Source organism: Ranitomeya variabilis, chromosome 1, assembly GCF_051348905.1.
Source record: "Ranitomeya variabilis isolate aRanVar5 chromosome 1, aRanVar5.hap1, whole genome shotgun sequence".
NCBI lineage: Eukaryota > Metazoa > Chordata > Amphibia > Anura > Dendrobatidae > Ranitomeya > Ranitomeya variabilis.
The window spans coordinates 305,951,183-305,976,733 of NC_135232.1; the positions used below are offsets into that span (position 1 = coordinate 305,951,183).

The following is a 25,551-nucleotide window of genomic DNA, read 5'->3' on the forward strand; positions in this document are numbered from 1 at the left end:
AAGAAAAAAAAACAAACTTTAAATCTTCAGCTTAGCGAGTGTGACCTGAGCGTAAGTGTGAACGGCGGTAAGTGTGACTTGTGATTCAGTGAAGAGGTATTTGGAAAGCCTTTAACAAATACCTGTGTGAATTGGTGTGAGTTGCTGACTTGGGAGTAGCTATATTCACAAGAGGTTAATTTAGGGTGGGGGCTCATAATTAAGGGTTTATAAGGGGCGGCTGTTTGGGGCTCAAGTCCTTTTTGGAAGTGCATTGAACAGCAAGGTGGATTGCTGCTGAGGGGATAAAGAAAAGGAGATTTTTGTGTACTCACCGTAAAATCTTTTTCTCCGAGCCACTCATTGGGGGACACAGGACCATGGGTGTTATGCTGCTGCCACTAGGAGGACACTAAGTAAACAGAAAGATTAACTCCTCCTCTGCAGTATACACCCCTTCACTGGATACAATTTCAACCAGTTCGGTAGTAAAGCAGTAGGAGCATGAACAAAGACAAACTATGTCAAAACCAAAGAAGTAACAACAAGCCAAAACAGGCTAACAGGGTGGGTGCTGTGTCCCCCAATGAGTGGCTCGGAGAAAAAGATTTTACGGTGAGTACACAAAAATCTCCTTTTCTCCTACGCCTCATTGGGGGACACAGGACCATGGGACGTACAAAAGCAGTCCCTGGGTGGGGAGCAATATGCTAATACCCCATGTACCACCAGCTTACTGAGGTACCGATGTGTGCAGAATGCGCCTGCCGAGGGCAGCGTCTGCCGAAGCCTGAGTATGGATGAGGTAGTGCTTCGTGAAAGTATGCAGACTGGACTAAGTCGTAGCTTTACAAGCTCATGTGCGGACGCCTGGTGCCGAATGGCCCAAGAAGCACCAACCGACCGGGTGGAATGCGCCTGAATCCCAGGTGGGACAGGAGTGTTCCTGACACAATAGGATTCCTGAATAGCGGAACAAATCTACTTGGCTAGAGTGGCCTTTGAGGCAGGTAGACCCTTCCTATGTCCCTCCGGAAGCACGAAGAGGACATCCGACTTACGGAAGGGAGCCGTGCGAGATATGTACCTCCGAAGAGCTCAAACCAGATCCAGAGTATGGAGAGCTTTCTCGATACAATGAGTAGGTGCAGGACAGAAAGACGGCAAGACAATGTCCTCGGGAGAGGTTCTCAAAACCACCTTATCTGGGTAAAAAATTCAGAAAAGGGGGGGGGTCGGCAAGAGAGCCGTCAACTCAGAAACTCTCCTAATTGACGTAATTGCCACTAGAAAGACCACCTTCGATGAGAGGAGGGTGAGAGAGATGTCCTGCAATGGTTCAAAAGAGGCCTCCTGAAGAACTCCGAGAACCAAGTTAAGATCCCATGACGCCAAAGGCATTCTATAGGGAGGGACCACCCGGGAGACTCCTTGGATGAACGTCTTAACCGGCAGTCTGGAAGCGATCCTTCGTTGGAATAGAACAGACAAGGCGGACACTTGTCCCCTGAGCGAGCTTAGGGCAAGGCCTGACTCTAAACTTGATTGGAAAAACTCCAGAATGGACGGAATGGAAAAGACTAAGGGCAAACGTCCATGGGTATTGCACTATGAAAAGAAGATACGCCAGGTGCGATGATAAATGCGCATGGATACGGGTTTCCTAGCGCGAATCATGGTAGAAGGACCCCCGGAGAGAATCCGGCTTGGGCTAAAATCCAGGATTCAACGGCCACGCCGTCAAAGACAGGGTCCCAGAGTTCTGATGGCAAATTGGGCCCTGGAAGAGAAGGTCCGTGCGACCTGGAAGGCGCCAGGGGGTGTCGGCGACCATTTGGACGAGTTCCGCGTACCATGCTCGGCGCGGCCAGTCGGGCGCGACGAGAATCACCGGTCTCCCCTCTGATCTTTTTGATGACTCTCGGAAGCAGAGGAAGGGGCGGAAAAATGTATGGCAGCTGGAACGGATGCCACGACAGAACCAGGGCATCTACCCCGATGGCGCGAGGATCGTGGGAACGGGCAATGAACTGGGGAACCTGGTTGTTGAACCTCAAGGTCATGAGATTCACATCCGGCGTCAGCCAGCGAAGGCAAATCTGCTGGAAAACTTCCGGATGGAGGGACCACTCGCCCGAAGCAAGACTTTGGCGACTGAGGAAGTCCGCTTCCCAATTCTCCACGCCCGGTATGTGGATCGCCGATATGAGCGAGTGATTGGTCTCTGCCAAGCGCAGGATGTGGGAGACTTCGCGCATGGCTGCTCTGCTGTGGGTTCCCCCTTGTGGTTGATGTACGCCAGGGCTGTGGCGTTGTGGGATTGAATTCTGATGGGATGACCTGCGAGAAGGTTGGTGAAAGTTGTGTAAAGTGAGAATGATCGCTCAAATTTCCAGGATATTGATTGGGAGACGTGACTATCTCGTGGACCAACGACCCTGTGCCGTGTGGTGAATAAAAATTGCACCCCAGCCAAAAAGGCTGGCATCGGTAGTCACCACTAACCAGCGCACAGGAAGAAAGGATTTCCCTTGGTTCAAGGAAGACTGTAGTGTCCACCACCTGAGGGTCTGCCTGACCTGTGGGGGTAGATGAAAGCGACGGTCGAGAGGAACCGGGCTTCTGTCTCAGGCTAAAGTGAGCGCCTGTTGCAAGGGACGGGGATGGCACTGCGCAAACAGAATGGCTTCCATCGCCGCAACCATTTTTCCGAGGATGCGCATCGCAAAGCGAATGGAGTGAGGGACTGGGCGGAAGAGCCTGTGCGCTCCCTGTTGTAAGGATAGAACCTTCTCTGGAGGGAGAATGACCAGCCCGCGGGAAGAGTTCAAAATCATGCCCAGGAAGGAGATTTGCTGGGCCGGCACTGGAGATGATTTCTCGAAGTTGATCTTACAACCCAGGCGAGAAGGAGAATCCACGGTGATGCTCACCGACTCCTCGCAGGTAGACTGGGACGGACCTTTGATTAATAGGTCGTCCAGATATGGCAGTACTACCACTCCCCGAGCGTGAAGAATGGCCATGACAGCCGCCATGACCTTTGTGAAGACTCTGGGGGCGGTGGCAAGTCCGAAGGGCAAGGCCACAGACTGGAAGTGTACTTCTTGGGCTGCAAAGAGCAGGAACTGCTGATGAGAGGGAAAAATTGGGATGTGTAGGTAGGCATCTTTTGATGTCTATGAAGGGAAGGCACTCTCCTTTTTCCAGGGACGCGACAACGGAACGGAGGCGGTCCATCATGAAGTGTCGGACCCGTACGAATTTGTTTTAGCAGTTTGAGATCCAGTATGGGCCGTAGAGTCCCGTCCTTCTTTGGGACCATGAAAAGGTTGGAGTAAAACCACGTGAACCTTTGGTCACGAGGGACTGGAGTGATGACACCGTCCTTTTGAAGCGCCTGTATGGCGTGAAGAGAAAAAACTCGATTTTGTATCCGGAAGACACGAGCTCTCTGACCCACTCGTCGTGAACGACCGAGAGCCACTGTTGACGGAACGAAAGAAGGCGTCAGCCTACGTTGTCAGTGTCAGCCGGACACGCCAACGAGTCATTGTGAAGGTTTAAGGGATGCGGACGGCTCAGGGGCAGACGGCCTGGGTCCGGGTTTCCAGGAACGGTTTGGTCTGTATGAGACCTGGGAAGTTCTGTTGTCCCGACGTCCCGAACCAGGGGAAGAGAACGACAAACTGGAGTTGTTACGAAATGACCGGAATCGAAACTGCTGCCGATTCCGTGCTGGGGAAGAAATTCACTCTTTTTTTTTTTTTTTTAATCCGGTAGCGTCAGAAATGATTTGGTCTAGGTTTTCCCCCAAATTAAACGACCCGCTTGGTAAGGAAGAGAGGTCAGCGACTTTTTGGAAGCAGAGTCTGCTCGCCAATCGCGGAGCCATAGGGCCCACCCTGATGGAAATTGCGTTAGCAGCCCCTTGCGCTGCACAATTAGCCGCATCTATGGAGGCGCTAACGACAAAATCTCCGGCCTGAGCTAACTGGTTAACTAGTCTGGCCGTCTCTGGGGGAAGATTACTGCCGTGGACGGTAAAGGTCAACACCTCAGCCCAGGTCACCATTGCCTTAGCTACCCAGGTAGCTGCAAAGGATGGAAGGAGGACTGCTCCTGAGACTTCAAAGACTGAGCGATCCAAATAATCAATCTGGCGGTCAGAAGGGTTTTTGACTGATGAATCGTCTGACAGAGAGAAGATTGTTTTGGATGCAAGCCGCGACACGGCAGGATCCAGAAGGAGAAAGAAGTAAGCCCTTCACCAGATCCCTTGAGAAAGGATATTTAGCTTCCGTGGCTTTTTGAGCCGTAAAGCGCTTTTCTGCTCCCTGTGTTTTGGATAATATCCTGAAACTCAGGGTGATTATGGAGACTTCTTAAAAGATACAACGTGTTCCTGAGAGGAAGCAGATTCATCGTCCACCATTAATGCCTGACCAATAGAGGAGTCTGGGTTAAAGATTCCTCCGACTCATATACTGAGCCCTGTACGCTGCGACCCTCAGGGGAGGGGGAGCGAGAAAATGAGCTTGCAGAAGCTGAAGCTCGCGCGTGTACGGGAGATGGGGAAAAGGTCCTTTTCCTGGAACCCCGGGAGTCCCGTACAACAGTGCACCCCCTGTGGTCGGACAGCCCCGCGCCGTTATCAGATTCCGTTGCAGCCGACGGAGGTGAATTTTGGTTTAAGGAGGACTCAGGATTCCACTGAACGTGCGCGGCCCACTCAGGAGAGGACACAGGAAGTGGCGGCAGAAGGAGGCTGCGCACTGGCCAGGTCACAGTTCTGGCACAAGGGGGGACTGTGGGTACTTGGCAAGGCAGACTTGCAAGTGGCACAAATGGTTAAAAATACAGTGTGCTTTTTTTGTCCCCTTTTTTCCATAGATTGAGACATAGTGAATGTCTATCTCCGATAAACCGCAGTAGCAGTTATGTGAGCAGGGAAGGGGTTAAGCTTTTCCCTATGCAGCGGAGCAGCCTACCCACGGTCCTGAACTGGTGTCCCCAGGGAGGAAGAGAGGGAGGTAGCGTTTTCGGCTGTATTTCCCTGTAGCAGTGGAGTCCCAAGATGGCGCCCGAGATTTGCAGGGCTCTTCTCATTCAAAACGAGAAGCGCCTGAACAGTGGGCGGGGCTCCGGCATGGGCGGGTTTTTTGAACTGCGGCCTAGTCCGGCTGGAGAAGCCGGGGACCAAATTAGTGGAGCCGGCCGACGAAGCGCTCTGGCGGCCGCGACGCCGCGCCTAACGATCGTCGCTGGCATCTAGCCACCGGTACCTCTCCCCAGGGACCCGGACCGCTTCTTCCCACGCCGGTAGCGTGAGGAAGATAGTACTCACCAAAGGAGGGACCACCTCCAGCTCAATCGATCCTCCCTGTGTCGGGGGACGGCGAGCCTCCTGAAGCATGCTTGCCTTCTCAGGGGACTTACAGCTGTGCCTGCCGCATGGAGATTTTTGCAGGGTTCTTCTGCGCCTGCCACAGGGGGCTTACAGCTACTGTGGGGACTACGAGACGCCAAGATGAGGGCTTGAGTGCGGTGGAGCCCGGGAGATGCACATAAGAGGTAAACTCCATGTGCTCGCCATCTTACAGGGGGAGATCGAGACCGTATAGGAACCGTCGCCCTAGCGTAGATTAGGCGTGCCCCATACGTCGCAGGAGAGGGACGGGGAGGTATACTCGCCGTGCTCGCCTGTTGATGGTTCGGGGGAGAGCGGACCCTATAAAAAAAGGAACCCGTCGCCCCCTTCACTCCGTTAAGTAAAAAATTAAAAATGTACAGAAAACTAAAAACTTTAAAATAAAAATTAAAATAAGAAAGTTGGGGCCTGAAAACAGACCCAAGTGCCTCCTACAGACACTAAGCAAGAATTGTATCCAGTGAAGGGGTGTATACTGCAGAGGAGGAGTTAATCTTTCTGTTTACTTAGTGTCCTCCTAGTGGCAGCAGCATAACACCCATGGTCCTGTGTCCCCCAATGAGGCGTAGGAGAAAAAACAAGAACTTTAAGGCCACGTTCACACTTTAAGGCCACGTTCACACTTTGCGGCCTGCTCTGCGGGTTAATCCCGCAGCGGAATTGATAAATCTGCAGGGCAAAACCGCTGCGGTTATCCCTGCAGATTTATCGCGGTTTGTTCCGCGGTTTCCGCTGCGGGTTTCCGCCTATACTATTGATGCTGCATATGCAGCAATATGCAGCATCAATAGTAATGTAAAAAATAATAAAAATTGGTTATACTCACCCTTCCATGTCCGGATCTCCTCGGTGCTGCAGGCGGCTGTGCCGACAAGGACCTTCGTGACATCACGGTCATGTGACCGCGACGTCACCACAGGTCCTGCTCGCACAGCAACTGAGACCGGACGCCGCGGGCAGCGCTGAGAGGTGAGTATAGCATCATTTTTTATTTTAATTCTTTTTTTTTTTTACACCAAAATATGGTTCCCAGGGCCTGGAGGAGAGTCTCCTCTCCTCCACCCCGGGTACCATCTGCACATTATCCGCTTAACTTCCCGCAACGTGGGCACAGCCCCATGCGGAAAGTGAGTGGATCAATGCATTTCTATGGCTGCAGAATCGCTGCGATTCTGCACCAAGAAGTGACATGCTCCTTCTTTTTTTCCGCAGAAAAGCCGCGCGGCTTTTTCCGCGGAAATCCGCAGCTTGGGCACAGCGGGTTTTGTTTTCCATAGGGTAACATTGTACTGTACCCTGCATGGAAAACTGCTGCGGATCCGCAGTGTCAAATCCGCTGCGGATCCGCGGCAAAACCCGCAAAGTGTGAACGTAGCCTAAATCTTCAGCTTAGCGAGTGTGAACGAGCTGAGTGTGACCTGAGCGTAAGTGTGAACGGCAGTAAGTGTGTGACTTGTGAATTTGGATTCAGGGAGTTTCCAAGGGAGGAATTACTGAATTGCGGTCTGTATTTTATTAATACTTTGCAATTGTTTTTTTTTATTATTATTATTTAACGTTTCTGTCTGGTGCAATCCCCATTAGGAAATGTGCTCCACTATTGTTAATGCCATCCAGTGCAGTCTTGCCACATGTATGCAGTCCTTGATCAGCCGGTCGAGGGTGCATACTGCTGTGCGAGATGTGAGCACGTTGAGTATTTGGAAGCCCAGATTCTGAATCTAAATGTGCAGCTGGCAACACTGAGATCCACTGACAATATGGAAAGGAGTCTTCTGCTCACTGAGCAGACGCTCAATGGGATAGATGAGTTGGGGGATGGTAGAATGGAGCTGCAGGACAGTGAAGCAGCTAGCTGGGTGACAGTTAGAAGGCTGTGTAGAGGGAAGAGTGCCAGGGAGGCTAGTCCTGATCTGGCACACCCCAATAAGTTTGCTAAGTTGGCAGATGAGGGGGGTACCAGTACAGGGGTAGCACTGCTGCAGCCAGGCATGTCCTCTGAAAGCCGGAGGAGTGACTACTACAGTAAGGAGGGAAATAGGAGAGCAGTGCAGGCCAGACAGGTCCCGGTAGTGGGGGACTCAATTATTAGGGGAACAGATAGGGCAATCTGTCACAAAGACAGGGATCGTCGGACGGTGTGCTGCCTACCTGGCGCTCGAGTCCGACACATCACTGATCGGGTGGACAGATTACTGGGAGGGGCTGGTGAGGACCCAGCGGTCATGGTGCACATTGGCACAAATGACAAAGTTAGAGGTAGGTGGAAGGTCCTTAAAGATGATTTCAGGGAATTAGGCTGCAAGCAAGGACCTCCAACGTGGTATTTTCTGAAATACTGCCTGTACCACATGCCACGCCAGAGAGGCAACGGGAGATTAGGGAGGTTAATAAGTGGCTCAAGAATTGGTGTAGGAAGGAGGGGTTTGGGTTCCTGCAGAACTGGGCCGACTTCTCAGTTGGCTACAGGCTCTACGCTAGGGATGGGCTGCACCTCAATGGGGAGGGTGCAGCTGTGCTGGGGGAGAAAATGGCTAGGAGGTTGGAGGAGTGTTTAAACTAGGGAATGGGGGGAGGGTATTCATTTTATAGTAGGGGAAGATAGGGCAGATAGAGACCTGGGCACAAATAAGGAAGTTGGGAGTGGCAGTGGCATAGGGTTAGAACAGTTAATAATTTAAGAAAGAATAGAGGTACAGAGAGGAACATCAAGTGCATGTATACTAATGCCAGAAGCCTCGCCAACAAAATGGAGGAATTAGAATTAATGTTGATGGAGCATAATTATGACATGGTGGGGATATCTGAGACATGGCTGGATGAGAGCCATGACTGGGCTGTTAACTTGCAGGGTTATAGCCTGTTCAGAAATGACCGTACAGATAAGCGAGGGGGAGGGGTGTGTCTATGTAAAATCGTCCTTAAAACCCATCCGGCGTGATAATATAGGTGAATCTAATGAAAATGTAGAGTCCCTGTGGGTGGAGATAAGGGGAGGGGGGAAAAATAATAAATTACTGATAGGGGTTTGTTATAAATCTCCAAAAATAATGGAAGCAACGGAGACTATCCTCATAAAGCAAATAGATGAAGCTGCGACCCAAGGAGAAGTCATTATTATGGGGGACTTCAACTACCCTGAAATAGATTGGGGAACAGAAACCTGCAGTTCCAGCAAAGGTAACCGTTTTTTGACAACTATGAGAGACAATTACCTTTCACAACTGGTTCAGGACCCAACAAGAAGGGGGGCACTGCTAGACCTAATATTAACCAACAGGCCAGACCGCATATCAAATATAAGGGTTGGGGGTCACTTGGGGAATAGTGATCACAAAATAATAAGTTTTCATGTATCTTTTAATAAGATGTGTAGTAGGGGGGTTACAAGGACACTAAACTTAAGGAGGGCAAATTTCCAACGGATGAGAGAGTATCTTGGTGCAATTAACTGGGACGATATCCTGAGACATAAAAGTACACAAAGAAAATGGGAGACGTTTATTAGCATCCTGGATAGGACCTGTGCACAGTATATACCGTATGGGAATAAACATACTAGAAATAGGAGGAAACCAATATGGCTAAATAGAGCTGTAAGGGGCGCAATAAGTGACAAAAAGAAAGCATTTAGAGAATTAAAGGAAGTAGGTAGTGAGGAGGCATTAAATAAATACAAAAAATTAAATAAATTCTGTAAAAAGCAAATCAAGGCAGCAAAGATTGAGACAGAGAGACTCATTGCTAGAGAGAGTAAAAGTAATCCCAAAATATTCTTCAACTACATAAATAGTAAGAAACTAAAAAATGATAGTGTTGGCCCCCTTAAAAATAGTCTGGGTGAAATGGTGGATGAGGACGAGGAAAAAGCCAATATGCTAAATGACTTTTTTTCATCAGTATTTACACAAGAAAATTCCATTGCAGACAATATGATCAGTGATAACAAAAATTCCCCATTAAATGTCACCTGCTTAACCCAGCAGGAAGTACAGTGGCGTCTAAAAATCACTAAAATTGACAAATCTCCGGGCCCGGATGGGATACACCCCCGAGTACTGCAGGAATTAAGTACAGTCATTGATAGACCATTATTTTTAATCTTTAAAGAGTCCATAATAACAGGGTCTGTACCACAGGACTGGCGTATAGCAAATGTGGTGCCAATATTCAAAAAGGGGACAAAAACTGAATTCGGAAATTATAGGCCAGTAAGTTTAACCTCTACTCTGGGTAAAATCCTGGAGGGCATTCTAAGGGATGCTATACTGGAGTATCTGAAGAGGAATAACCTCATGACCCAGTATCAGCACGGGTTTACTAGGGACCGTTCATGTCAGACTAATTTGATCAGCTTCTATGAAGAGGTAAGTTCTGGACTGGACCAAGGGAACCCAGTAGATGTAGTGTATATGGACTTTTCAAAAGCTTTTGATACGGTGCCACACAAAAGGTTGATACATAAAATGAGAATAATGGGGATAGGGGAAAATATGTGTAAGTGGATTGGGAGCTGGCTCAGGGATAGGAAACAAAGGGTGGTTATTAATGGAGCACACTTGGACTGGGTCGCGGTTAGCAGTGGGGTACCACAGGGGTCAGTACTGGGCCCTCTTCTTTTTAACATTTATTAATGACCTTGTAGGGGGCATTCAGAGTAGAATTTCAATATTTGCAGATGACACTAAACTCTGCAGGGTAATCAATAAAGAGGAGGACAATTTTATATTACAGGATGATTTATGTAAACTAGAAGCTTGGGCTGATAAATGGCAAATGAGCTTTAATGGGGATAAATGTAAGCTCATGCACTTGGGTAGAAGTAATAAGATGTATAACTATGTGCTTAATTCTAAAATTCCGGGCAAAACCGTCAATGAAAAAGACCTGGGTGTACGGGTGGATGACAAACTCACTTTTAGTGGCCAGTGTCAGGCAGCTGCTACAAAGGCAAATAAAATAATGGGATGCATTAAAAGAGGCATAGATGCTCATGAGGAGAACATAATTTTACCCTATACAAGTCACTAGTTCAACCACACTTAGAATACTGTGCACAGTTCTGGTCTCCGGTGTATAAGAAAGACATAGCTGAACTAGAGCGGGTGCAGAGAAGAGCGACCAAGGTTATTATTAGAGGACTGGGGGGGTCTGCAATACCAAGATAGGTTATTACACTTGGGGCTATTTAGTTTGGAAAAACGAAGACTAAGGGGTGATCTTATTTTAATGTATAAATATATGAGGGGACAGTACAAAGACCTTTCTGATGATCTTTTTAATCATAGACCTGAGACAGGGACAAGGGGGCATCCTCTACGTCTGGAGGAAAGAAGGTTTAAGCATAATAACAGACGCGGATTCTTTACTGTAAGAGCAGTGAGACTACGGAACTCTCTGCCGTATGATGTTGTAATGAGTGATTCATTACTTAAATTTAAGAGGGGACTGGATGCCTTTCTGGAAAAGTATAATGTTACAGGGTACATACACTAGATTCCTTGATAGGGCGTTGATCCAGGGAACTAGTCTGATTGCCGTATGTGAAGTCGGGAAGGAATTTTTTTTCCCCAATGTGGAGCTTACTGTTTGCCACATGGGTTTTTTTGCCTTCCTCTGGATCAACATGTTAGGGCATGTTAGGTTAGGCCAGTGATGGGCAACCTTTTGAGCTTGGTGTGTCAAAATTCGCCAAAAAACCGATCATAACTTGGGTGGTGTGTCACCTTGATAAAAAAAAAACATAATTTTGCGACATGTATAGTTTAAATAACAACTTAACTCGTGTGGGGTGCCGTGATAGAGCTGCAATAATGGCAAAAGTAGAAAACAAGTGGCGGATGACCCAATGGCGGATTTTGGGGAGTTCAGAACAGTGCTATAGAAAGTTTCCACTGGTGTCAGAGATGTAGTGACCTAAGGAGAGTTATCTCCATGCATTCTTGATGAGTGATACAATTAGATTACAATCAGGGGGGCACGGGCCTCGTGAGAGCTCGCTTATGTGTTACGAGCCCATTATATGGTGGATTCTCGGATACTCATGGCTGGGGAACAACAGACCTGCACAAAACCCACCCTGTCCCGATTAGTGGGGAGCAGACGGCAGAGGCAGAGCACCCGCAAGCTTCTGAAGTATACATTCTGGAGTGCAGCCAGCATTGTGGCTGGTGCGAGGTGTGCACCAGGACAAAGAGGAAAGCTTGTCACTACAACAAAGAGATTTACAAGTGGTTTTACTTCAAAGGGCTCGAAGCGAGACACAAACGTTCAGCTTATGTAGGTGTGGGAGGAATTCATCACTTGCCTAATATTGTGCTGATCCATCGAGGCCCGGTCTCCACGAGGAATCTGCAGGTGTCCTGTAGTATCTGGGATAATACCCTAAAGCCGCTTCATCCCCCCCATACATACGCAGAGCGTCTAGGCCTGGGACTTCCGGGAGCTGCGCCTGGCCTACCGGAAGTCCCAGGCCTAGACGCTCTGCACAGGAGACGCGCGCATTTTAAAATTACGTCACGGCTTGTGATTGGTCGCGTGCCGCCCATGTGACCGCGACGCGACCAATCACAGCAAGCCGTGATGTAATTTCAGGTCCTTAATGCCTAATTCTGCATTCAGGACCTGAAAATTACGTCACGGCTTGCTGTGATTGGTCGCGTCGCGGTCACATGGGCGGCACGCGACCAATCACAAGCCGTGACGTCACGGAAGGAAGTAAACGCGCGCATTTTAAGCAAAGAACGCTGCCGGTTCCCTCGGTGAGGTCCAGGCTGCGTCGGAGAGGTGAGTATAGCAATATTTTTTATTTTAATTCTTTCTTTTACACATTTAATATGGATCCCAGGGCCTGAAGGAGAGTTTCCGCTCCTTCAGACCCTGGTAAAGAAGCAATTTCTATGGGGCCGCGGCCGGCGTGTCACTGAAAATGACTACGCGTGTCAGCACTGACACGCGTGTCATAGGTTCGCCATCACTGGGTTAGGCTATGGGTTGAACTAGATGGACTTACAGTCTTCCTTCAACCTTAATAACTATGTTACTATATGGGGCAAATGTCTGTATGGAGCATTTTATGGGGCCATGTGCAGCATTATGTGGGGCAAATATCTCCATGGGGCCATGTGCAGCATTATATGGGGCAAATATCTCTATGGAGCATCTTATGGGGCCATAATCAGCATTTGTGCAGCATTATATGGAGCAAATATCTCTATGGAGCATCTTATGGGGCCATAATCAGCATTTGTGCAGCATTATATGGAGCAAATATCTCTATGGAGCATCTTATGGGGCCATAATCAGCATTTGTGCAGCATTATATGGGGCAACTATCTTTATGGAGCATCTTATGGGGCCATAATCAGCATTTGTGGAGCATTATATGGGGCAAATGTCTGTATGGAGCATCTTATGGGGTCATAATCAACATTTGTGCAGCATTATATGGGGCATATTTTAATATGGAGCATCTTATGGGGCCCATCATAAACTGTATGGAGCATTATATAGGGCTCCTCATTCAATATGGATATTCAAAGCCACTTAAACTACTGATGTCTCAATTAATTTTACTTTTATTGGTATCTATTTTTATTTTTGAAACTTACCAGTAGCTGCTGCATTTTCCACCCTAGGCTTATACTCGAGTCATTACGTTTTCCCAGTTTTTTGTGGCAAAATTAGGGGTCTCGGCTTATACTCGGGTCGGCTTATACTCGAGTATATACGGTATTAGGCAACTTAAAAAAAACAAATATTCTCATCTCGCTTGTTTATTTTCACCAGGTAAACCAATATAACTGCACAAAATTTAGAAATAATCATTTCTGACAAGCAAAAACAAAACCCCAAAAAATTTGTGACCAATAATAATATAATAATAATAATTTTTATTTATATAGCGCCAACATATTCCGCACCGCTTTACAATTTAAATATAGCCACCTTCCTTCATGATGACACTCAGCAGCCTTTCATCCATAGATTCTGTCAGTCGCTTGATCTATTTACGCTCAACATTGCGTGCAGCAGCCACCACAGCCTCCCAGACACTGTTCCGAGAGGTGTACTGTTTTCCCTCTCTGTAGATCTCACATTTTATGAGGGACCACAGGTTCTCTATGGGGTTCAGATCAGGTGAACAAGGGGGCCATGTCATTATTTTTTCTTCTTTGAGACCCTTACTGGCCAGCCACGCTGTGGAGTTGGAGGCATGTGATGGAGCATTGTCCTGCATGAAAATCATGTTTTTCTTGAACGATACCGACTTCTTCCTATACCACTGCTTGAAGAAGAAACTGGCAGTAGGTCTGGGACTTGAGCTTCACTCCATCATCAACCCGAAAAGGTCCCACAAGTTCATCTTAGATGATACCAGCCCATACCAGTACCCCACCTCCACCTTGCTGGCGTCTGAGTCGGAGTAGAGCTCTCTGCTCTTTACTGATCCAGCCTCTGCCCCATCCATCTGGCCCATCAAGAGTCACTCATTTCATCAGCCCATAAAACCTTTGAAAAGTCAGTCTTAAGATATTTCTTGGCCCAGTCTTGACGTTTTATCTTATGTTCCTTGTTCAGGTGGTCGTTTTTCAGCCTTCCTTACTTTGGCCATGCCCCTGAGTATCGCACACCTTGTGCTTTTTTGTTACTCCAGTAACGTTGCAGCTCTGAAATATGGCAAAACTGGTGGCAAATGGCATCTTGGCAGCTTCACGCTTGATTTTCCTCAATTCATGGGCAGTTATTTTGCGCCTTTATTGCCCAACACGCTTCTTGCGACCCTGGTGGCTATTTGCCACGAAACACTTGATTGTTCGGTGATCACGCTTCAAAAGTCTGGCAATTTTAAGACTGCTGCATCCATCTGCAAGACATCTCACAATTTTGGACATTTCAGATCCCGTCAAATCTCTCTTCTGACCCATTTTGCCAAAGAAAAGGAAGTTGCCTAATAATTAAGCACACCTTATATAGGGTTTTGATGTCATTAGACAACACCCCTCCTCATTACAGAGATGCACATCACCTGATTTACTTAATTGGTAGTTGGCTCTCAAGCCTGAACAGCTTGGAGTAGGACAACATGTATAAAAAGTATCATGTAATCAAAATACAACTTGCCTAATAATTCTGCACACAGTGTAGAACTGCTAAAATTTAAAGGCGATTAATAGGACAAAAATATTCATGGACTTTTCTTAGGATATTAATAAAGGTTTGATACTTGGGATATATTTAACTATCAGCAGAAAGGAAAAGGCTAACACCCTTCATTACTTAGCAATGCCAGTACCCCTTCATCCTCAAGATTAGCTTAGTTTAATAAGAAAGGTCATATATTAGATATAACGGACCATCACCGAGTCCCCTTTCTGTAGTGTGGCTACAATCGCAATGCATAATCTACACCAGGTAAAAAGTCAATAGTTTATACAGGATCATTTGATTTACACAAATATACAGAGGTAAATTATTAGCAGCCCAGTATATCAGTGAAAACACACAAGGGTTGAAGAGGTATTTCCAAAATCACACTGTGCTCTCATTATAATGTACACATATAGGTATTCATTTGAGGCAATAAAACCCATTTTAAATTTGCCTTGTTTTGAACATATGGCCCTAAAAGCTCTAATTAATCTTTCAGTTGCCATTGGAACCATCCTTTGTGAGCTCCAGCCCATGGTCGATCATGTGTATTACTGTCTTTTTCTATTCAGCATTGCTCTGTTGAGTGTCGAACGGAGCTTCTAGAACAAAGACTCATTCATTTTAGTGCAGCGAGCTCATACCAGTAAGTAGCTGTGTGCCTGGATGCTTGTAATTAAGAGAAGCGATGTGCTGCAGGATGGGCTGTATATAAAGGGGGCTGAGAGGAGAGATACACTACAGCATAGGCTGTATATCCAGACGGAGGGGAAATATTTAGTGCAGGATGAACTGTATATACAAGGGGTTGAGATGAGATAGACTCTGCAGGACACTAAAAGTAGCAATTGGAATGGGGCTCTGTATAAAGGGCTGACTGAAGTGATGTACTGCAGATGGGGCTCTGAATAGAGGAACCAAGAATAAATACTACAGGAGGAGAGTGTGTACAAAGGCTTAGATTAAGTAGCTGTTTGTTGCTGCTGAGAGACCAGTGATGTGTAATTTAAAATACTACTTTATTGATGCATGTGACATAAAATTAGCTTTTGCTATATGCATCAATTGAGTGACATGTACAGTTTCCCAAAACAGACCTGTCGGCAGCAGGCAACAAACACAGCTCTGCACTGCCATTGTGGAGGAATGCAGGAGAGTTCCTTTCTGGAGGAATGCAGGAGAGTTGAGCTCCACTACAAACAAGCTAACAATGATGTAAATCCACAAAGATGTAGATTGCACAATATAAAATTGGCCAGGCAGGGTACAGTACAAGACCACTTAACGCGCAGAAGCAGAAGGTGAAATCTACACTTAAGATTAACTTGATGATAACTCGGAGAGGTGGGACTATTCAGGTGCACATATGACAGATGGAAAACGTTTGCAAAATTGAGGAGAAGCAGGTGTTGCTGAGATATGTACCGTATATACCCGAGTATAAGCCGACCCCCCCTAATTTTGCCACAAAAAAACTGGGAAAACTTAATGACTCGAGTATAAGCCTAGGGTGGAAAATACAGCAGCTACCGGAAAATGTCAAAAGTAAAAATAGATACCAATAAAAGTAAAAAATTGAGACATCAGTAGGTTAAGTGTTTTTGAATATCCATATTGAATCAGGAGCCCCATATAATGCTCCATAAAGTTTATGATGGCCCCATAAGATGCTCCATATTAAAATATGCCTAATATAATCCTGCATAAAGGTTAATAATGACCCCATAAGATGCTCCATAGACACATTTGCCCCATATAATGCTGCACAAACGTTAATTATGGCCCCATAAGATGGTCCATAAAGATCTTTGCCCCCTATAATGCTGCACAAACGTTAATTATGGCCCCATAAGATGCTCCATACAGACACTTGCCCCTTATAGTGCTGCACAAACGTTGACTATGGCCCCATACAGACCCAGATAAAAAAAAAAAAAAAAAAAATCACATACTCACCGCTCAGGCCCCCGAAACTTTCAATATTCACCTGACTTCGTTCCGGCGCAGCTCCATCTTCAGCGTCTTCTGCACTGATGTTCAGGCAGAGGGCGCGCACTAACCACGTCACCGCGCCCTCTGACCTTAGCGTCACTGAGGAAGATGCTGAAGACGGAGCGGCGCCGGAACGAGGAGCAGGTGAATATCGCGCAGCGCTCCCCCTCCCCGTTATACTCACCTGCTACAGGCACGGTGCAGTCCCTGTTCCCCAGTGCCGCAGCTTCTTCCTGTATTGAGCGGTCACCATTACCGCTCATTACAGTAATGAATATGCGGCTCCACCTCTATGGGAGGTGGAGCCGCATATTCATTACTGTAATGAGCAGTACCATGTGACTGCTCAGTACAGGAAGAAGCTGCTGGTGCCGGGGAAAGACGTGCAAGGACCGCGCCAGGAGCAGGTGAGTATTACTAGACAGCCCCCGCTCCCCCTCCCCTGCCGACCCCTGGGTATGACTCGAGTATAAGCCGAGAGGGGGAATTTCAGCCTAAAACAAGGGGCTGAAAATCTCGGCTTATACGGTACTTTTTCAAGAATAACACTGCCTATTTTGCCAAGAGAAGCTATATGTACAGAGGGGCAGATAGAGATGAAAGAAAAGACATACAAGAAAAAAAAAGTTATTTTGGGCTTAGTCTATGTATTAGTAACAATTATACATTTACTGTACTTTGTGAAAAATAATGCGATTTTGGGAATAACCCTTTAAATATTGGGAAATGTGTGAACGATAGACCATGAACACATTACCTGACTGAAAGAATCCAGACATACGCCATGCTCCTGCAGGAAGCGACGAACGTCTTGAACTATCTGGGTTTCTCCCAATGCAACTCTGACAGCAACACTGCCTTTTCCTTCCTGATTGGGATAAAGAAGAAAATGTATCAGAGCGGAGGAAATACTATTCCTACTCACATATTGTAGGCAGGCAGGACGATTACTCACATGATCCAGGACTTGGCTCTTGCTTGTGTTGTACTTTTGTGCAATCACTTCGGCCACTGAGCTGGTCCCGATGAAAAGGGTATTCCAGTTGTGTGAACTGAGTGGGAACGGGAACACAATGAGAACATAAATAGATTAATCTACACCCAATGTATCACAGTGGCTCACGCTTGATATAGCTGGTGCATTTATAGACATGTTTGTCTACCTTTACACCAGCTTTGGGCTAGCTTATCGTATTTTTAGACCAAAACCATCAAAAACCTGTTGCAAGCTATACATTCATTTGACATATCTTACAAGCACCATACCCATCCACACCATACTTTCTCTACACTTTATAACAGTGTCTAACTGCATTACCAGATGTGTCAGATGGCATGTGGCACCCTACAGTTTGTAAATCTGACTTATTATAATGTTATCAAGGATCACACGTTATATATTAGACTTGGATTCTACGACAGCTTTACTTTAGATTATAGCATGTCTCGGCTGAACTGGATTTCGCAACTGAACTCATAAAATATCCTCCTTTATTCTTTAAAGTGTCAAGGTGAAAATATATTTTCTTATATACCTTTGTACTTTTATATATTTTATACTGTGAAACAATAAGTTTTCCCCTGCTAATGCAAATGTAATTGTATTTAAAGATGGCCGCCAGTGTTCAGTTTCGTGTCCGAAGGCTTAAGATTCATTTCCTCAGAAACGAAACTTAAGGAATGTGAAGAAAAGGAGGAATCCACCAGGAGACGTTCGACGAATCAGAAGGACTGAGCACTAGACGTATACTGCTTAAACCCCACCTATTGCATTCCTTTTTAGTACTATGTTTTGGAAAATAAAGTTCAGTTGCTGCTCTGCTCCTCACTGAGGTGAATGCGGGACATCAGCTAAAATTGAATCAGCTACGTGCCTGAGTCACTTTAATTGGTACCAGATGTTCTGTGCTCACACTACAATTTGGAATGACTGGTGAATGAGGATTAATTGTCGTTTACGACCCCGACAAAAGTGAAAACAAGTTTGAGGACAAGAAAACATTTCTGTTCCAGAAATCGATATTAATCTATTTAATGACTATATAAATTGTCTGAAATCCACCCACCTGGAAAATTTTTAGATGGTGATAAATATCTGATCAGGAGGAACCCCACGGATCAGTAAAATGGGGGTTTCCTTCCCACTACACAACCACAGTGAAGGGAAGGTTAAATAGAGTGGTAGTCATGTAGATGCCCTTTCTCTCCATTCAAGGTCTATAGGGCTGATGTGAACCTCAAAGTACTGCACTCTTTTGTCCACGAGTCCCATCATTGGAGTATCTGGGCCCCTGTTTGACCACCTCTCTATTCATACTTCTCTTCAATGCACCATCAATCCACTAACATCCCGATATGGCATTACTGAATAAACGGCACAGGACGATACACACACAGGTACAATAACTCTCGACGCGTTTCGGATCAGGTATGATCATTATTCTTCGCAATAATTTTACTGATATTACAGTAGAAGCTACAGTTCATCAATACTGTGCAAACATGACTGAATCGTTTTCAAAATGTATTGTATATCATGAAACTCTTAACTAGCAGAATCAGAGATAGGTAAAGGATGGAGTGTTTTTGCTCTGACACTTGCATGCTAAATATAAGCATCTTTAGACTTGTGACTTAAATATGGAATGCTTTACAAACCGCTGCCTTTGCTGATTTCAATGACTTCTTATGGTGAAAAAAGTAAATAGTTACATGTAGCAGCAGATAATAGGGCAGCAGTTAAAGCTTTATTCCTGCTCTTGTGAAATTGGATGACAATAATACATGCTGCCTACTCAATCACTAGATGTCAGGATTATGGACAGTACCTGGAACTGTTGGCTTTGTCCTTCAAAGCTTTTTGCTTCTTATAATTTGCTGCTGCTTCACCTTCATCTTCCTTTTTCACAGTGGAGGGAAGGACGTGCAACATGCGGCCCTGGAGACGAAACGAAAAGACGATAAGGGGTATTAGATCCCGCGCTCTCTTCACACCACTCAAACGCTGTAATGGGGCTGACTTGCAGTGCCTAACATTTCCTTCCAAATAGGCCCCAAGTTTTGTGCTCATACAATTTAAAGACGGCCTGTCACAAGGTCAAAAGTGCTCAGTTTTTGCCTTTTTTATTATTCCCGTTCCTCCACTCACTATTCCATATTTATTTATTTATTATTTTTTTTTTAAACCTGCAACATGATTCCAGAGATATGGACCTCTTAATTTACTGGTAATCTTTGCAAGGGGTGTTGCTAACAGCATTCTCGGGGTGTGTGTTTAGGCTTTTTGGCATTATTACCTTGCAAGTAAAGCAGCCTTGGCAAAGACCAAAAATATGAGCATCTCTTGTGCACCAAACAAAAAGGCCCATATTCATGGAATCTTGTGGCTGATTTAACCCCTTGGTGACCAGGCCAATTTTTACAATCTAACCACTGTCACTTTATGAGGTTATAGCTCTGGAACGCTTCAACGAATTCTGAGACTGCTTTTTCGTGACATATTGTACTTCATGTTAGTGGTAAAATTTATTCGATATGACTTGCATTTATGAATAAAAATGGAAATTTGGCAAAAATGTTGAAAATTTGTGCAATTTTCAAACTTTAAATTTTTGTTCCCTTAAATCAGAGAGTCTTATCGCACAAAATAGATAATAAATAACATTTCCCACATGTCAACTTTACATCAGCACAATTTTGGAAACAATTTTTTTTTGTTAGAACTACCGTATATACTCGAGTATAAGCCGAGATTTTCAGCCCAAATTTTTGGGCTGAAAGTGCCCCTCTCGGCTTATACTCGAGTCATGATCGGCGGTGGGGTCGGCGGGTGAGGGGGAGAGAGGACTGTCGCATACTCACCTAGTCCCGGCGCTCCTGGCGCTCCCCCTGCCCGTCCCACGGTGTTCGGGTGCCGCAGCTCTTCCCCTGTTCAGCGGTCACGTGGGACCGCTCATTAAAGTTATGAATATGGACTCCACTCCCATAGGGGTGGAGCCGCATATTCATTCCTCTAATCAGCGGTAACGGTGACCGCTGACAGAGGAAGAGGCTGCGGCACCCGGAGACCATCTGTCCAGGATAAGGAGCCAGGGACGCCGGGAGCAGGTGAGTATGTCATAGTTACCTGTCCCCGTTCCACATGCCGGGCGCGGCTCCGTCTTCCCGTCCTCTTGCTCTGACTGTTCAGGTCAGAGGGCGCGATGACGTACTAGTGTGCGCGCTGCCCTCTGCCTGAACAGTCAGTGCGGAGAGACGCCAAGACGGGACGCTGAGGAGCTGCGGGCAGCAAGAGAGGTGAGTATGTGAGCATTATATATTGCACAGCTTTCTATGGCACATCTATGGGTCAACAATGAACGGTGCAGAGCATTGTATATGGGGCACAGCTTTCTATGGCACATCTATGGGGCAACAATGAACGGTGCAGAGCATTGTATATGGGGCACAGCTTTCTATGGCACATCTATGGGTCAACAATGAACGGTGCAGAGCATTGTATATGGGGCACAGCTTTCTATGGCACATCTATGGGGCAACAATGAACGGTGCAGAGCATTGTATATGGGGCACAGCTTTCTATGGCACATCTATGGGGCAACAATGAACGGTGCAGAGCATTGTATATGGGGCACAGCTTTCTATGGCACATCAATGGGGCCATAATGAACGGTGCAGAGCATTGTATATGGCACAGCTTTCTATGGAGCATCTGTGGGGCCATAATGAACGGTGCAGAGCATTATATGTGGCACAGCTTTATATGGAGCATCTATGGGGCCATAATGAACGGTGCAGAGCATTATATGTGGCACAGCTTTATGTGGAGCATCTATGGGGCCATAATGAACAGTGCAGAGCATTATATATGGCACAGCTTTATGTGGAGCATCTATCGGGCCATAATGAACGGTGCAGAGCATTATATGTGGCACAGCTTTATATGGAGCATCTATGGGGCCATAATGAACGGTATGGAGCATCTATTTTTATTTTTGAAATTCACCGGTAGCTGCTGCATTTTCCACCCTAGGCTTATACTCGAGTCAATAAGTTTTCCCAGTTTTTTGTGGCAAAATTAGGGGGGGTCGGCTTATACTCGGGTCGGCTTATACTCGAGTATATACGGTATATAAGGGTTTAAAGTTGACCAGCGGTTTCTCATTTCTCCAAAATTTACAAAACCATTTTTTAGGGACCACCTCACATTTGAAGTGCGTTTGGGGTGTCAATATGACAGAAAATACCCAAAAGTGACACCATTCTAAAAACTGCACCCCTCAAGGTACCCAAAACCACATTCAAGAAGTTTATTAACCCTTCAGGTGCTTCACGAGAACTAAAGCAATGTGGAAGGAAAAAATGATCATTTTACTTTTTTCACAAACATTTAGACCCAAACTTTATTTTCACAAGGGTAACAGGACAAAATGAACCACAAAATTTGTTGTGCAATTTCTCCTGAGTACGCCGATACACTGTATGTGGGGGGAAGCCACTGTTTGGGCATATGGCAGAGCTCAGAAGGGACTTTTTGAATGAAAAATTGGCTAGAATTAATGGCGGGCACCATGTCGCGTTTGGAGACCCCCTGATGTACCTAAACAGTGAAAAAAAAAAAAAAGGAGATTTTTGTGTACTCACCGTAAAATCGCTTTCTCTTAGCCTCTAATTGGGGGACACAGGACCATGGGTGTTATGCTGCTGTCCACTAGGAGGCGACACTATGCATAATCTGAAAAAGATTAACTGTGGCTCCTCCTGTGCAGTATACACCCCTGGACGGCATCAGCCTTCTCCAGTTTTGTGCAAAAGCAGTAGGAGGAACGTAACATGAATAACATAATTATGCCTGTAAGAAGGCAACTATGTACGAGCTCAAGAAACAATATGAGAACTCAACAGTTACAACAGCCCGGAAAGGGCAACAGGGTGGGAGCTGTGTCCCCCAATTAGAGGCTAAGAGAAAGAGATTTTACGGTGAGTACACAAAAATCTCCTTTACTCTGTCGCCTCATTGGGGGACACAGGACCATGGGACGTCCTAAAGCAGTCCCTGGGTGGGAAGCAATGGATGAATATTGTGCAGACAGGCCCGTACACTTATGGCACCGCCGCCTGCAGGACACGTCTACCCAGGCTCGCGTCCGCTGAGGACTGGGTATGAACCCTGTAGTGTTTAGTAAACGTGTGTAAGCTAGTCCAAGTGGCCACCTTACACACTTGTTGTGCCGAAGCCTGGTGCCGAATGGCCCAGGAGGCCCCTACCGCCCGTGTAGAGTGTGCCGTAATACCGGCTGGAAGAGGAGAATTCTTAAGGCGGTACGCCTCTTGTATGGTGGATTTGATCCACCTGGCAAGAGTAGCTTTGGAAGCTGGCATACCCTTGTGGCTGCCTTCCGGAAGGAGGAAAAGGGAATCAGACCTCCGGAAAGACGCAGTCCTAGACACGTATATGCGCAAAGCCCTGACAAGGTCCAGCGTATGCAGAGCCTTCTCCACTCTATGAACCGGAACCGGACAAAGGGATGGTAGTGAAATTTCCTCATTGAGGTGGAAGTCGGACACAACCTTCGGAAGGAAGGATGGGACCGTACGAAGAACTACCTTGTCCTGGTGAAATGCCAGGAAAGGCCGTCTGCAGGAGAGTGCTGTCAGTTCAGACACCCTGCGTAGCGAGGTGATTGCCACCAGGAAAACCACCTTCTGGGAAAGAAGGCTGAGCGGGACCTCCTTAAGGGGTTCGAAGGGCGGTTCCTGCAATGCTGTCAGGACCAGGTTGAGGTCCCACGTTTCTAGCGGTCGTCTGTAGGGGGGAACCAATCGGGAAACCCCCTGAAGGAAAGTCCTTACTTGCGGATTGGTAGCAATGCGCTTTTGGAAAAGCACTGAGAGGGCTGACACCTGGCTCTTAAGCGAGCCCAATGACAGCCTGGCCTCCAGACCCGATTGGAGAAAACCAAGTACTTTGGGTAGGGAATAAGGGAGTGGGATCTGGCCACGAGATTCGCACCAGGTAAAGAAAGCTTTCCAGGTACGGTAATAAATCTTGGCAGAGGCTGGTTTCCGTGCTCTGATCATGGTTCCAATGACATTTGTCGAGAGCCCTGCCTGGGTTAGAACCCAGGTCTCAAGGGCCACGCCGTCAAATTGAGAGCCCCTGAGTTCTGGTGGTAGAACGGCCCCTGTGATAGAAGATCGTGGCGGTCGGGGAGATGCCAGGGGGCGTCTGCTGTGAGTTGTACGATGTCGGCGTACCATGTGCGTCTGGGCCAGTCCGGTGCAATGAGGATGGTTGGAACTCCCTCTTGTTTGATCTTCCTCACCACTCTGGATATCAGGGGGAGAGGTGGAAAAATATACAGAAGCTGGAACTGGGTCCAGTCCTGAACCAGAGCGTCTGCTCCGAGCGACCGCGGATCGTGTGTTCTGGCAATGAAGTTGGAGACCTTGGCATTGAAATGGGATGCCATTAGGTCCACATCCGGGGTCCCCCAGCGGAGACAGATCTGTTGAAAAATTTCGGGATGGAGAGACCACTCTCCCGAGTCTATTCCTTGTCGGCTGAGGAAGTCTGCTTCCCAGTTGTCCACACCCGGAATGTGGACCGCCGAAAGAACCGACCCTGTGTCCTCCGCCCAGCGGAGGATATGTGACACTTCCCGCATCGCCTGGGTGCTGCGGGTCCCCCCTTGATGATTCACATATGCCACAGCCGTGGCATTGTCCGACTGTATCCTGATGTGAGAGGCTGCCAGTAAGTGATGGAAGGCCCTCAATGCCAGAAGGATGGCACGAATTTCCAGGATGTTGATGGGCATGGTCGCTTCCGCTGGGGACCACTTGCCCTGTGCCCTGTGGTGTAGGTGCACCGCACCCCAACCCGTCAGACTCGCGTCGGTGGTCAGAACCTTCCATTGACCTGAGAGAAAGGATTTCCCCTTTGCTAGCGAGGTTGGCTTGAGCCACCAGTGCAGGGACCTTCTGGTTGACGACGTTAGCTGGAACTCCCTGTCGAGAGAGAAGGGATTCCTGTCCCAGGACTTGAGAATGGCTAGTTGGAGAGGTCTGAGGTGAAACTGGGCAAATGGGACGGCTTCTATTGCTGCTGCCATCTTGCCGAGGACTCTCATGGCAAAACGGAGAGATCGAGGGGGTTTGCGGAGGAGGGTGCGAACTGCTAGTCGGAGGGCCAGTGCCTTGTCCTTGGGAAGGAGCACTAGACCCCTGGAGGTGTTGAATAACATTCCCAGAAAGGTCAGGGACTGACTCGGGGTTGGTGATGACTTTTGTAGGTTGATTAACCAGCCCATGCGACTGAGAGTATCGGTTGTGATGGAGACGCTGAGCTCGCAGTCCTTGAAGGTGGGAGCCTTGATGAGTAGATCGTCCAGGTATGGAAAGACTACTATGCCTCTGGAATGCAGGACGTCCATGGTTGCTGCCATGACCTTGGTGAACACTCTGGGAGCCGTGGCGAGTCCAAAGGGGAGAGCCACGAATTGGTAGTGGTCCTGGCCTATTGCGAACCTGAGAAACCTCTGATGGGCAGGTGCAATGGGTATATGCAGGTATGCGTCTTGTATGTCTATGGAGGCGAGATATTCTCCCTTCTCCATGGACGCAATGATGGACCGAAGGGACTCCATGCGGAAGTGATGGACCCGTACATATTTGTTGAGCTGTTTTAGGTCTAGTATGGGCCGTACGCTGCCTCCCTTCTTGGGAACTACGAACAGATTGGAGTAGAACCCTCGGAAGCGGTCGGTCGTGGGTACCGGTACTAGGACTCCTGATTGATAAAGCGAGGAGACCGCTTGGTGGTAGGCTTGAGCCTTGGCTGGCGGTTTTGGGGGGACAGAGAGGAAGAACCGGTCCGGTGGGTTGGAGGTGAAGTCTATTTTGTATCCGGAAGACACAAGTTCCATGACCCACCTGTCTTCTGTAATAGGCAGCCAGACTTGATGAAAGAGCAAAAGTCGGCCGCCTACTGGTGTGGT

The 25,551-nt window shown here is 47.1% G+C and overlaps 1 protein-coding gene across 2 annotated transcripts in view; it reads right to left on the reverse strand.

Annotated features, from left to right (window-relative positions):
- The window catches only part of RBM19 (RNA binding motif protein 19), a 105,839-nt gene that overhangs the window by 43,323 nt on the left and 36,965 nt on the right, over positions 1 to 25,551 (reverse strand). For both annotated transcript variants that reach the window (XM_077296440.1, XM_077296431.1), the window contains exons 12-14: positions 19,381 to 19,490; positions 17,508 to 17,604; positions 17,310 to 17,420 (exon numbers count right to left, since the gene is read on the reverse strand). In XM_077296440.1, coding sequence (XP_077152555.1) covers positions 17,310 to 17,420; positions 17,508 to 17,604; positions 19,381 to 19,490 — 318 coding nt within the window. The remainder of the gene's footprint in view (positions 1 to 17,309; positions 17,421 to 17,507; positions 17,605 to 19,380; positions 19,491 to 25,551) is intronic.